This window comes from Psittacula echo, assembly GCF_963264785.1.
Source record: "Psittacula echo genome assembly, chromosome: Z".
NCBI lineage: Eukaryota > Metazoa > Chordata > Aves > Psittaciformes > Psittacidae > Psittacula > Psittacula echo.
In genome coordinates this window covers 62,814,180-62,827,930 of record NC_137742.1, presented here as the reverse complement: position 1 = coordinate 62,827,930, position 13,751 = coordinate 62,814,180, and the positions used below count along the sequence as shown (strand labels likewise).

General features: G+C 48.8%; 1 protein-coding gene across 5 annotated transcripts in view; it reads left to right on the top strand.

The window, feature by feature from the left end:
• Positions 1–5,322: 5,322 nt before the first annotated feature.
• Positions 5,323–13,751, top strand: part of TDRD7 (tudor domain containing 7) — a 40,022-nt gene continuing 31,593 nt past the window's right edge. For 2 of the 5 annotated variants that reach the window (XM_080638697.1, XM_080638694.1), the window contains exons 1-4: positions 5,323–5,574; positions 6,767–8,223; positions 8,800–9,022; positions 13,571–13,712. In XM_080638697.1, coding sequence (XP_080494823.1) covers positions 8,816–9,022; positions 13,571–13,712 — 349 coding nt within the window. In that variant the 5' untranslated portion in view covers positions 5,323–5,574; positions 6,767–8,223; positions 8,800–8,815. The other 3 variants (XM_080638696.1, XM_080638695.1, XM_080638698.1) reach the window with 3 other exon arrangements.

The window sequence follows — 13,751 nt, the reverse complement described above, 5'->3', positions numbered from 1 at the left end:
GCGTGCATTAGCTCTGTTTAATCCTATCACCGTATGATTTCTGTAACTGTAAAAGGTATTTAGCTTATTTTGCACTTTTCTGTAGAGCCATGTCATTCTCTTAGCACAGGACTTTGCTGTGGCTCCATCCACCTGGTGCAAACACCACAAACTCTGAGGCAAGCGACAGGAGCTGAGCTACCTGTCCTGCCAGAAGAACCTCTTTCCACAGTGGTTGTACCTTCAAGTTCCATGTATGTATGGCTCACTTCGCCAGACCCAGAAAGTGAGAAGGGAATAAAGAACTTCCCCACCATGGTGCCTGTTGGACAGGTCTCTTTAGCTGCACGTGTTTGCAGCTTGGCTGTACTCCTCATCATAGTAAATTTACAAGTATAAGAGTTCTGTTATTTAAATGATCTATGTGAAGCATTTAACAAGTGATGGCTCAGCTCTGTACTGACATTACAAGGCCTCAGGCTGGGGGCTGTGAAGGCTGCTCTGTGTGAACTTTTCTTGGCCTGCCTGCAAATGTATTTGTTTTTGCTGTGACAACTAGATGTATATGGTTGATACGGCTGCTTGTTTTATCTTTCCTTATCTTTGTCCAGTGTGACCATAATTTATAAACAGAACAGTTGGAACCACTTGTTCTATGTCAAATGTGATATTTGCAGCACTAGCACAATGATGTCATGAGAGAAGTACAGGCCTGGCATGATACTGAACCACTTGAGAAGTTACAGCAAGAAGCGTAGAGTACAGACAGGAGGTGGGAAGAGATGGGACACAGAGTTCACATTGCAGACTCCATGGCAATAAACTCAAGCAGACCAGCATAGGGAGTGTGTATGTGCCTTACTGCAACAGTAAGTACAAAAATACCAAAAGCAATGAACAAAGGACCGCTGTAAAGAGCTCCAGGCTTCAGCTGACTGCAACCCACAATTAGGAACAGCCAGTGTTGTGACAATTAACATATTCTACAGACCAGTGATGAGATTGACAACTGTACTGTAATTCCACAGTATACTGGGAATGCAATAGTCTGCAAAACGTAATGTGTATTTATACTATGATTACTGTATCACCCTACTAAATGAAACCCCCTGAAAATGCAAATAGTCTCAAAGAAGTAAACTCTGCATTAAACACTGGACCCTCCATGTATGGACCATCTTAAAAAGCCTGGTCAGAGAATACTGGACTTTTGACAGGTTGCTCTGGACCTTGGAGGCTGTCACAGCCTGTGGCTGTCACCAAGTCTTTGTGGCAGGCATCACTGGGAGCCTTTTGCAGGCACACCTGAAGTAAGGTTAGGCATCTCCACCTCAGCATGTGCCCTTATAGTCTCCCTTTGGCTTGTAGTCTTCCCTCCCCTTGTAGTCTCTTCTCTGGCTTGGCTTTAGCAGCCCTCCATCTATCCACAATCAGGCAGCTTGACCTGATGTTGCCTCCACTCTGGCCCTCAGAAGTGGACATCTGCAGAAGACAGAATGCTGCTGCAGGATGGCAGGGCACCCCGATGGCAGGATGGTGAGGGTCTTTCCATTGCTGGCAATGAGTAATGGAGCAGACTTCATAAGGCCTGATGGCATATGGCTGGTGACCATCTTCTGCCCCTGTGTGTGGAACACTCATCAGCCATGTGGAGCGCTGGAGGACACAACGGAGGCCAAACCTCTGGGATTTAAAGGTCTCGATTATGTAGCACTGCCTGAGGTACCCATGTAGATACTGTGCCTCTGCAGCTCCACAGCTGCCTGAGTACAGGCTGAGGCAGGCACAGCCCCACCAAGAGGCTGACATGGAGCCAGGGACACCTGCACACTCACAGCCCCTCCTCGACAGAGAGAGCACCTGTGTTCTGGTTTTGTAGAGGAGTCAATAGAGAGATCACAGAAGTAAATTCAGCTTTCTGTACTCAGAAATTGAGGGAATTAAGTGAATTAATTTAAAACCTGTGTTCTCTGCGGAAGAAACACATTTACCTGTCATTACTTACTCCGTCACTCAAGCAGGCGACTTTAGCTGCTGCCTTGCAGCAGGACCAAGGTCAGAGTATTGCCGCAAAAGACTCGAAGAAACTCTGTAAGACTCGGTTTGGTATTTTAGAAAGGAGGCATCCTTTATTGCAGTGCTGGGTGCACATGCAAATCATTTCACAAAGGTGAGCGCACCTCGAGTCTACAACAAACTTATGCCCATTTAGAATCATAGAATAGTTAGGGTTGGAAAGAACCTGAAGATCATCTAGTTCCAACCTCCCTGCCATGGATACGGACACCACACACTAAACCATGTCAGCCAAGGCTCTGTCCAACCTGGCCTTGAACACTGCCAGGGACGGAGCATTCACAACTTCCTTGGGCAACCCATTCCGGTGCCTCACCACCCTAACAGTAAAGAACTTCCTCCTTATATCTAACCTGAACTTCCCCTGTTTAAGTTTGAACCCGTTACCCCTTGTCCTGTCACTACAGTCCCTAATGAAGAGTCCCTCCCCAGCATCCTTATAGGCCCCCTTCAGATACTGGAAGGCTGCTATGAGGTCTCCACGCAGCCTTCTCTTCTCCAGGCTGAACAGCCCCAACTTTCTCAGCCTGTCTTCATACGGGAGGTGCTCCAGTCCCCTGATCATCCTCGTGGCCCTCCTCTGGACTTGTTCCAACAGTTCCATGTCCTTTTTATGTTGAGGACACCAGAACTGCACACAATACTCCAAGTGAGGTCTGACGAGAGCAGAGTAGAGGGGCAGGATCACCTCCTTCGACCTGCTGGTCACGCTCCTTTTGATGCAGCCCAGGATACAGTTGGCTTTCTGGGCTGCGAGCGCACACTGCCAGGTCATGTTCAGTTTCTCATCAACCAACACCCCTAAGTCCTTCTCTGCAGGGCTGCTCTGAATCTTTTCTCTGCCCAACCTGTAGCTGTGCCTGGGATTGCTACAACCCAGGTGTAGGACCTTGCACTTGGCATGGTTAAACTTCATAAGGTTGGCATCAGCCCACCTCACAAGCGTGTCAAGGTCCCTCTGGATGGCATCCCTTCCCTCCGGCGTATCAACCGAACCACACAGCTTGGTGTCATCGGCAAACTTGCTGAGGGTGCACTCAATCCCACTGTCCATGTCACCAACAAAGATGTTGAACAAGACCGGTCCCAACACCTATCCCTGAGGGACACCACTCGTTACCAGTCTCCAGCTGGACATCAAGCCATTGATCACAACTCTTTGTGTGCTGCCATCCAGCCAGTTCTTTATCTGCTGAGTGGTCCACCCATCAAATTGATGTCTCTCCAATTTAGAGACAAGGATATTGTGTGGGACAGTGTCGAACGCTTTGCACAAGTCCAGGTAGATGACGTCAACTGCTCTGCCCCTGTCCATCAGTTCTGTAGCCCCATCACAGAAGGCCACCAAATTGGTCAGGCAGGATTTCCCCTTAGTGAAGCCATGCTGGCTGTCACCAACCACCCTGTTGTTTTTCATGTGCCTTAGCATGCCTTCCAGGAGAATCTGCTCCAAGAGTTTGCCAGGCACAGAGGTGAGACTGACTGGTCTGTAATTCCCCGGGGCATCCATTTTCCCCTTCTTGAAAATGGGGGTTATATTTCCCTTTTTCCAGTCGTTGGGAACTTCACCTGACTGCCATGATTTTTCATGGATTTCATCAGGTCCCATGGACTTGTGCATGTTCAGGTTCTTAAGATGGTCTCAAACCAGATCCTCTCCTACAGTGGGCCTAAGGTCTTCATTCTCACAGTCCTTGCGTCTGCCTTCCAAGACGTGAGTGGTGTGGTCAGAGCATTTGCCAGTGAAGACTGAGGCAAAGAAGTCATTAAGAACCTCAGCCTTCTGCAAATCCAGGGTAGCCAGTTCTCCTGGTAGCTTCTGGAGGGGGCCCACATTGTCCCTAGTCTGTTTTTTATTTGCAATGTAACTATAGAATCCCTTCCTGTTATCTTTCACATCCCTAGCCAAGTTCAATTCTAACTGGGCCTTAGCCTTCCTCACCTGGTCCCTAGCTTCCCGGACAACATCCCTGTATTCTTCCCAGGCTGCCTGTCCTTGCTTCCACCTTTTCTAAGCTTCTTTTTTCCCCCTCTAAGTTTCCTCAGCAGCTCCTTATCTATCCAAAGAGGTCTCCTGGCCCTCCTGCTGCACTTCCTAAAATTTTCACAAGAGGAGCCGCACACACACTACTGCACCTTCAGGTCTTATCCCAGCTCTGAAGCACTGCAGTGGTGCCAGGAGAGCGTTCCTGCTCTTCCCATGGGTGAGGAAATGATGTTCTCCCACCCATCCCCTGTATCAACACCAAGAAACTTGAACAGAGACAGGCAGTGACTACCAGAGAAACAAGGGATTTACATTTACAGATAGAAAAACCCTCCCACAACTCTTAAAAAAAGAAGAAAAAGTGTATTTTAGGTTCTACAACTGAAGTTTCTTTAGGAAGTGAATGATCTGCGCTGTGAGGATGCTCTGGGCTATCTCCTGCTGCTATTTTAACCCCCAACAAAAAGATTAGAAGAAAATAAAATAAAAAATAAAATAAAAATATTAGAAGAAAATAAAGTTGTCCAGATGAGTTCTTCAGCTACACATCACCTGGTCCCTGCTCTTTACAACCTTTCTGTGAAATATTTCACATATTCATCAGATTTCCTACAACTAATTGCAGTATTTGTATTTTTAATTACACGTGCGCTTTCTGAGCGGTGGTCTCAAGGGGTCTCATGGTGGCTGATAGCCTTCCTCACTGTGTTCACTGACTGACCTCTGTGCTTGCGGATGTGCAAAAGACTCTTAACAACTGCTTAACAATTGTGTCTGCGGTTTAGGTCAGTTTGTTCTGATTTGCTCCTTATCTTGGAGAACCGGCCCAGTCTGTCATGGTCACTCCTTTCTTATCTTCACACCCGGTTGTCCACGGAGGGGTGAACCTCCCCATTTGTCACGGTTACTCCTGCCTTATCTCCAAAGGCTACCCTTGCGTTACACATACCCCAAGGCGGCACCAGCCCTCCTTGCTCTCAACAGAGCGGGCTCGTTACAACTCAGCATTTAGCTCATAGGAAAGCACGGCGACACCAGCCCGCGGGACTGCCCGCCACCCACCCCCGGAGCTCCGCCACACTCCCCACAGCCCCCACCGCCTCAAGCCCCCCCGTATCCCCCCGGCTTAGCCGCAAACCCGAACCTTGTGGGCGCGGCGCATGCGCCGCTGGCTGGCTCGGGCGGGGCGGCTCCGCGAGGCGCATGCGCGCGGAGCGCGGTGGGCGGCTGGCAGCGGGCGGGCGGGCGGTGCTGGGCGGGGCCGGGAGAGCAGTGAGTGTTGGTGCGGCACCCGCCGCTCACAGGGAAGCGGCGGTGGCGGCGCCTGGTTTGGCTTCGGCCCGTGGCGGCTGCGACGAGGTGTTGGTTGGTGTCTGAGAGCCCCCGGGGTGAGGTGGTGGTAAGGAAACAGGGCTTAAGCCGTCCCGTGCTGGGGGGAGAGGCAGTGCGGAGGCCCGGCTTTGCCTGTCAACGGGAGGCTGCTTCTCCTCGATGGCTCCCTTGTGAGAGAGAAAGTGTCCCGGCTTCAGTGGGTTAGTGACTGCTTTGTGCCTTCCGAGAGGACTTGTGTTCCAGAGGGTTGTGTTTGTAGCCTTTTAGAAGTATAACTATTAGGGAGTTCATCCTTGTCAGCAGGAAAACTGTCCTTGCTTTCTTTTCTGTCCGTTAGACGGAGTAATGATCTGCAGCACGGAGGCTGTTCTGGTCATCTGCTTTAACATACCGAAAAAAATTTGAGTTCTGATGCCGGAACAGACTGGTTGGATGTGCCTTGCATTATTGGTAGAGGCTGCCTGGGCTGTGTTTTCATTGCAGTGTCCTCTGGTCTGGAGGCAGCCAGCCGCTGGGTGCGAGCTGTAGCTTCTGAATGATCTAACCTTACATCAGCTGGCCACAAAAACGTGTAAAAAAGGCTTCATGAGCCACTCCGAGCTGTGAAGGTTTCTGCTAATGTATCAGTGACTTACTGTCACCGTTACTGCACTGCAAGCGTTGTGCGTTATTGCTAGCTGTAGGAATGGGAGTGTCATTCAGGTGTAAGCTGAAGACTGCATTCAGTTTAACCTTTGTACTGGAGTATTTGTCATCTCGTTTAACTGAGTGAATTGCCATCATGACTGTTCCTTGTTATGTAACTTAGGAGGATATATTTTATGGTATCCTGTTTGCTCTTTCTGATCTAACTCCGTTCTTTAGCATTAGTGTACTACAGAGCTATCTGATTGTGGGTTGATGTAATTCCCCCATGTTCCTACCTTCTTTTTTTATTAATGTTTCTTCTCTTGAATCAACTTTTTAAGTTGCCTTTCCAGGTTATTGTAAGTTTTCTTCATGGTCACTTTTGCCCAGCAGTAATGTCTATTGTGTTAAATTCTCCTGAGTAGTTAATTTCAGGTAGTTCAGGTAGGACTTTCAAGAGCAGTATTAAGTAAGAATTTAGGTATATTACTTAAAAGGAAGACAAGGGAAAAAGGTCCCCAAACTTGTTGTAATTGAATTTTCCATGTCTCTTGTATGTCTCCGTCTTGGAACACAACTGCAGACAAAACTGCATATTTTGGTTTGCTTCTCAGTATTCAAGTGTCTGTGTTTTTAACGTGATCAAAACTTTAAACCAATTACACATTTATTCAACAGATGATGTCCCATGACACTGAGTGGGTATGGGCTTCCTGGGTCTTTTTCTTCTGGCAGGTGACCACCAGCTCATCTCACTCTTTGCAGCTCTGTTCACCAGCTGATAAGTTTCTAAAAGGAAGAGGGAAGAATCCATATACACAGCATAGCTTCTGCCCATTGTTGTCTGGAGGTATGCAAGTACATGTGTTCAATGTGTGCTTCTCCTCCTGGGTGCAGTAACGATGTGGGCTGTAGTTGAGCAAGAGGTGCTGTGAAACTAGCTATGGTAAAGGTTGTTCCAAAGTCAGTCAGTGAAACACACAGCACTGGGAGGGCAAAAATTGCTGAGTCAATGTAACATGCATGTGTAAATACACGTATACGCAGTGCTGGGTGTACAGGTGTAGGTATGTGGGTGTACCTGTGGGAGACACACATGTACACACACAGAGATATGGTCAGGTTAGTAAAGTCCTGTGTGTGCATAAAGTAAAATTGCTCAAGGAACAGTGAAGAATAGGACTTAATGCTGTGCCTACTTGCCTGGCACCTGAGCTGGGCTCTTGTGAAGTTGGATGCAGGAAGGTAGAGACACTGTTACTGTATGTGTACGGACTGAAACATGTGGAATGGGTCTGAAATGGCTGGGATTGGAACTTCTATTCTTTTTGAACTTTGTGTGTTGCCCAGGGTGATTTCACTTAAAAAAAGGGAGGCAGATGGGAGGCAAATTCATCAGCAGAGAGCAGCAGAGGCTAACTTTATGTGGAGTCCGGCATAGCAGTCCTGCATTTCTAGGCAGCTCTCTGGTGCTGCTGCCATTTGGAGTGGCAGTTCCTGGCCTTCATGTGCTTGGTGGTGAGGGACTTTGCTGTTGTGTCTGAGCTAGAGAGGCTTGAGGAGAGCAAGGTCACGTTGTCCTGATCCACTGATTCCGCTCATGTTGCACACTACCTGCTGGAGTGTTCAGATGGGGTGTTTCAGGCACATGAGCATGCTCAGTGTTAGGACTTGCAGCACTCGTTTTGAGAGCAGCAGGGTTGGTCTCGCGTTGTCCGAGAACTGTCAGGCTTAGGTCTGCAGTCTTGGTGGGGAGGTTTCTCTGTTGGAACTGTCCCTGTGGTGAGTGGGCGCCTCTGAGAGGAACGCCTGCTCAGGAGCACAGAGGCTGCCTGCAGCGCTCCGGCTCCCAAGCGTTCTGTGAGCATAGCTGGCAGCCCCTGGAAAAACACTGAGTGTGCGCACACCTGTGAGCTGAGGAGGTGGGAGGGCTTTAGGTAGCTCTGGCACCCGCCTTGAAACCGCCTCCTGCCATGCGCTGCCTGGCTTTCCCAGGCAGGAGCCCTTGCTGCCAGCGCCCTGTCAGCCTGTGGCATTGTGGAAGGTGCTTTCAGGGATGAAGCAGCAGGCTGCTCGCACCTTTGCCGTGGTGGTGGGCAGCATTTCTCAGGATGGGGCAGTGTCAGCACTGGCTCTGTGGCGCTCCTGCTGTGTGCAGCCCCACTTCTCGGCAGTGGGTTTCACTTCTGTTGGGTTTTCTCTTTGAAGAGGCATCTGTGGAGGTGAGGCGTCATGCACCTGTGGTAAGATGTGGCATGGCCTGCGTGCATGTGGTTTCCATGGCAGAGCTGACATGCCCCCATGGTCACTGGTGCAGAGATGCTGGTTTGTGTGAGAGAAGGGCTCACCACCAGTTTCTGGTGGTGAGCCACCCAGCATCACTGTGGGGCACCAGTGGAGGGAACTGGGCACCAGGATGGGGTGGTGGGTCCCTGCCCCACTTCTGGTGGCAGTCCTGGCACTGCAGGCAGTGATGTTGGCTAGTTGCCTTGTAGCCCCGCTCCGCTTCTGGCCACATGATCTGTTTTGACTGACCAGCAGGGCCAGCCCATGCACAGGGACTGGTGCTCCTTCAGCTGCTTTTTCCACCCATGTCATGCCCTATATGTCTCATACAACCCTATGCTTGCATGGCAGGACCAGGATTCTGCAAGTCTACCCCAAAAGTATCAAAGCCTGCAAAGATGAGCCACTGAACTGCTGAACCCTTGCTTGTTTGGGAAGGGAGATTGTATAGTAAAAGCCAGTATTTTTAGCCTGTCTAAAAATGCCTTCTTTTTTTTCCTTTTGGGGTGGAGAGGGCTATAGGTGAAGATGCAGGAGCCTGAGCTTATTGCAAAAACACTGCGAGCTGTTCTTCATCCTTTTAAAAGTGGCGTGCCTTTGTCAGAGCTTCAGGGTGAATACAAATCCCTGACTGGTGAGTGGATTCCCTTCAGGCACCTAGGATATGGCACATTGGAAGGCTACTTGGAGAGCATCCCAGGAGTGGTCAGAATGGAAGGGAGCAAAGTGGGAGAGGTAAGAATCAGTTACAGTTCAGAAGTGGCTTTTGTGTTTGTAAAGTGTGCATGGTTCATAACTTTAGCTCTGCTGGTGCCATTTCTGGAAAAAAGTACTGTGGCATATGTGTGGTGCAGTCATCCTGGGGAAAGTGAAAGCTATGGCATAGACCAAGTGCCTCTTATTTTCCTGCTTTTCTATGCCAGCCGTGAAGTTGTGTTTGCAAAAGGTGGAAGGTTGTAAGGCATTTCCTGGAAACATGAATTCTTGCCTGAAAGATGGTTTTGGGATACTGTAGAACTCTGGTCCCTCTCTCAGCATTTCTAATTCTGGAGGGGATGTTAACTTGTATGTGTCTTGATCAGCTCTTCAGGGTGGGGTTTAGCATCACCTTTTTCTTACCGTGAAGCTGTTGTGAGTACGTTTTATAAGCCTGACAACTCTTGCTTTGGTTTTAGCAGTCTTGTTTGTCATGAGTTTCAGTGCCACAGAACTGAAGACTTGCTAGTGTGAGGAAGAGCCCGTGCAAGTGAAGTGCCTTGTTTCAAGAGTTGCAGTGCTGCAGCTTAGCAAGTGTGCAAGGGACAAGGACTCAGCACAGAGGTCAAGGAGAAGGTGCAGAAACTATTAGTGTGGGAGAGAGTTTTCTCTTATTTGTTGGCCTTGCTGCTGTAGCCTCTATCTCCTGGTGGCTGCCAGCTTGGAAGCAGCTTGCCAGGACCACGTTCTTCCTTGTCCAGTAGCGGTTTAGTTTCCTGGTTTTGAGTCAGAGGCATTCTCTTGATGGTTGGTGTAGCTGTGTGGCCTGTAGATGATCTGTCTGAGTAGAGAGCTTGGAGCCTCTCCTTCACTGGAACCATGTCTGGGTTCCTGAAGTCTATGTAGACTGTGAGAGAGGAGAAAGCTAGCAGATGTTTGGCACAATGTATTACTGTTAAAGCAGGTCTGGCGAGGCAGGACTTAAGGCTGAACTCCCTTGCTGGCTCAGCTGGATTGGGGTGGCTTCTGGGAACTCAGAACTAGGACTTCTGGTTAGCTGTAAGGAGCATGATGAGAGGTGTCCTGGGTTTTGTGCTGATGTCTGGAAGTGCGGCTGCTTTTAAGCAAGAGATTCCCGTGCTGCATTTCTACAACTGTCAAAATCTGCCCTTTTGCAGCAGGTGTGAAAGTTTGGGGTTCTTCTTCACTTTTCAGCTGCAGCTACACCAGTAACATGAATGCAGATATCTCTGGGAGCATTTGTGATGCTGCAATTTTATGCTTCCTCGTGCTGGTTCTGGCAGGTAGCCATCTCTTTCTAAGGCCCTGCAGGGTGTAATCTGGTATCCTATTGCCTTGAGAGCTTTGATTATCCTCTAATATGGTGTTTGCTGAGAGCCTTGAATGGCGGTAGAGATGGACTCTTGGATGGCAGTAGAGGTGGCAGTTTCTCTGTGGCAGGTATAAAGAGAGAGCAAAATGTGCCTTTAGGAGGTGGAAAAGGAGAGAGCTACTAAACAGGAGTTCTGAGGTAGTTGAGGAAGTCTTGCTTCGGTTTAGCAGTGCTGACTATGCTCTGTTTGACTGAAGCAACTGAGAGCAATCACCCAGCAAACCTCTGGGGGGCAGGAGAGTCTTAAAGATATTTTTAGTGATGGATTTGTCAGGGTTAGGTTAGCACTCGAACTTGATGATCTTAAAGTTTTTTTCCAACTTGGATGATTCTTTGCAAACAGCATTGCTGTTTGGTGACCCTCCTGTTGCCGCTGTTCAGAGCCCCCTGGGTAGACACTCAGCCAAGAGTGGCAGTATGGTTATGCACTGGTGTGGGCTGATAACTACCTGGGCTTTCCTTATTGCTAAGGCAGCCATCCAAAACATACCACAAAAAATACAGTCAAGAAGCAATCCTGTAAAGTGGCCAGTAAATAATACAAATTGATTCCAGAGTGCTACATGTTAGAGGCTCCTTGAAGGATTTGTGTGAGATGAGTATTGCCTGATGCTGAAGAGTCTGGTTGTCTTGGGAAGGCAATGATATAAATTGTCCCCTGTTCCTATGACTGCACACTAATTTAGCCTTCTTGAATATAGGAAAGATGAACATTGACAATTATTCCTTTACACAACAGATATGTTCTCTAGTTTCCACAAATGATAAGGATTAATTTAACTGTACAGAAAATACTGCAGGAGATCTAGAACTGAAACACTGTGCACCTGCAAGAGATGCTTGTGTCATTTCAAGGAACCCTGCTTTGCCTTGCTTCACAATCAGTTACTAGCAGCATACAGTTGCACCTTTCTCTAAGAAAACTTTGACTTCTGCTTGAATAACTAGGCCTCTGCAAAAAGAGGAGTTTGAAGACTCTCTTGCTGTGCTGCAAATGAATTCATCCACCTCATCTCTTTTTACATCTGAATTCCTTCAAACTCAAACCATCATTTCCACTAAAATCATTATGATGTGAAAACAATGGGGAAAAATGCTGCAAATAATTTACATTAGTGACAGGAAAAACCTGAAGTGCACGAAAGATGTTAAAATGTGCATTTATGAAACTGATAAACTGTATATGAACCAAAAATCTTTTATGTTGAGATCTTGAGAAGAGAGAAGGGCTGCAGGTAGTCCATCCTTCATGGATGTGCAACCATGTTATGATTAGGAAAATGCCAGTTAGCCAGGAAATATGAGGAAAAATATCATACCCTTCTCTGGAAATGAGCACAGCTAGGCACCTCTCTGTTGTGACAGCTTACACCACTGGTGTGCTGCTGTGGATAGATGGCTGCTGAGGAATGTTGGGCTGGAAAAGAAAGGGAGGGGGCAGTTTCTGTGAGCCCCTCCAAATGTGAGAGCAATGGTGACACTGAGAGCTCTGCCTTGGGATGGATGATGATACATCAAGAGCTTGCAGCTTATGGGTAGTGGACAGACCAGTGTATGGGCAGCATGGTGGCTGGCTCTTACACACACCCTTATCAGGAAGAAGTGGTAGATAAAGCAGATGATGCCTTCTTACAACAAGCCTCACATTTGCAAGCTTTGGTCCTCACGGAGGACTTGAGCAACTGTCAGATCTGCTGGAGGGACAAGACAGCCAAGCATGAGCAATCCAGGATGTTTCTGGAGTGTGCTGATGACAACGTCCTGACACAAGTGATGAGTTGATGAAGGGAGATGGTCTGCTGGACCAGATTATTACAAACAAGGAAGAACTGCTTGGGAATGTAAAGACTGGGGACAGCCATGGCTGCAGGGATCATGAGAAGGTGGTGTTCAGGAGCCTAAAAGGAGAAGAATAAAGCAAATAGCGGTATCAACAAGCCAGAACATCAGGAGAGCAGGCTTTGGTCTCTTCAGGAATCTGCTTGGAACTCTTATGGGATACAATCCTGGAGCGAAGAGTGGTCCAGGAGAGGTAGTGGATTTTCAAGGATTGCCTCCTCCAATCTCAAGAATGGACCATCTCAACGATTGGGTCTGGGGGGAAAGCAAGGTTGCAGAAGACACGCATGGATGAACAAGGAGTTCGTGGCTTACCTCTGCCATTAGAAGCTTGTGCACAAGAGGAAGAAGCAGAGTTGCGTGAGGTGGAAGCAATGTAGAGATGCTGTCCAAACATGCAGGAATGTGGTTAGGAAAGCTAAAGCCTGTCTGGACACAATTCTGGGAAGGGACATGAAGGGCAGTAGGGAAGGTTTCTACAAGTACATAATCAGCAAAAGGATGACTAGGGAAAATATATGTCTGCTGAGAAATGGCAATAGAGACCTGGTCTTAAAGGACATGGGGAAGGCTGAGGCACTGACTGCCTTCTTTGCCTTGGTCTTTACAGGTAAGACAAGCTGTGAGTAATCCCAAGGCCACTGAGATCAGTGGAGACGTGCTGGGCAAGGAAGATTGACCTACATGTGGAAAGATTAGTTTAGGGAACATTTCAAAGAACAGGAAGTGCACAAGTCCATGGGTCTCTTGCAGTGTGCTCACAGGTGATCAGTGAGCTGGCTGCTGTTGTTACAAGACGATTCTTGATTATCCTGGAAAGGTCATGGTGGTGTTTGGGAGGTTCCTGAGGACTGAAAGGGAGCAGATATCTCCCTTACTTGCCCAAGGTGGGGCTGTTGTTGGGGCCCAGCCCAGTGACTGTAGGACAATCTGTGCAGCCAGGGGTACTGTGCTGTTTCTTGGGTCAGTGAGGCAGAGGCAGCTCCTCAGGGTCAGGGTGGTGCCGGGGCCCTGGCGAGCCTTTGCAGGAGGGGCAATGGCAGGGTGAAAGGCTGTGGCTTGCCAGTGTTGTAAAGGGAGATGGTCAGCCTGTGGGATGGGAGTGACAGAGCAGGCTGTTTGTTGGTAGAGCCCAAGCTCTTGTGGGAAGGTGACAGAGAGGCTCTGCTGGCTGCTCTGCTGATCTCTGCTGCAAAAGGAGAGGGAGGTCTCCAAGTCTTTGTTGGCAGCTGAAGCCTTGGCTGGCATGATCCAGCAGTCTGAGGCATGGAAGCGGCTGAAAATCCTTGTGCAGGCTGTGGATGAGCTTGGGCCTTACTGACTGTTTTCCCTCTGTGCCCTTGCTGCTCCCCCAGGTCATTTGCCATGCTGTTGCTTGCAGCGAGACGGAGCCAATTGCTCAGCTGGTGGCCCGGCAGAGGAGTTCCAAGAGGAAGACGGGACGGCAAGTGAACTGCCAGATGAGGCTGAAGAACACGTCTCCAGTCAAGCTGGCAGGTGAGCCGCAGGCAGCAGTGGAGGGTCTGCCTTTGTGAA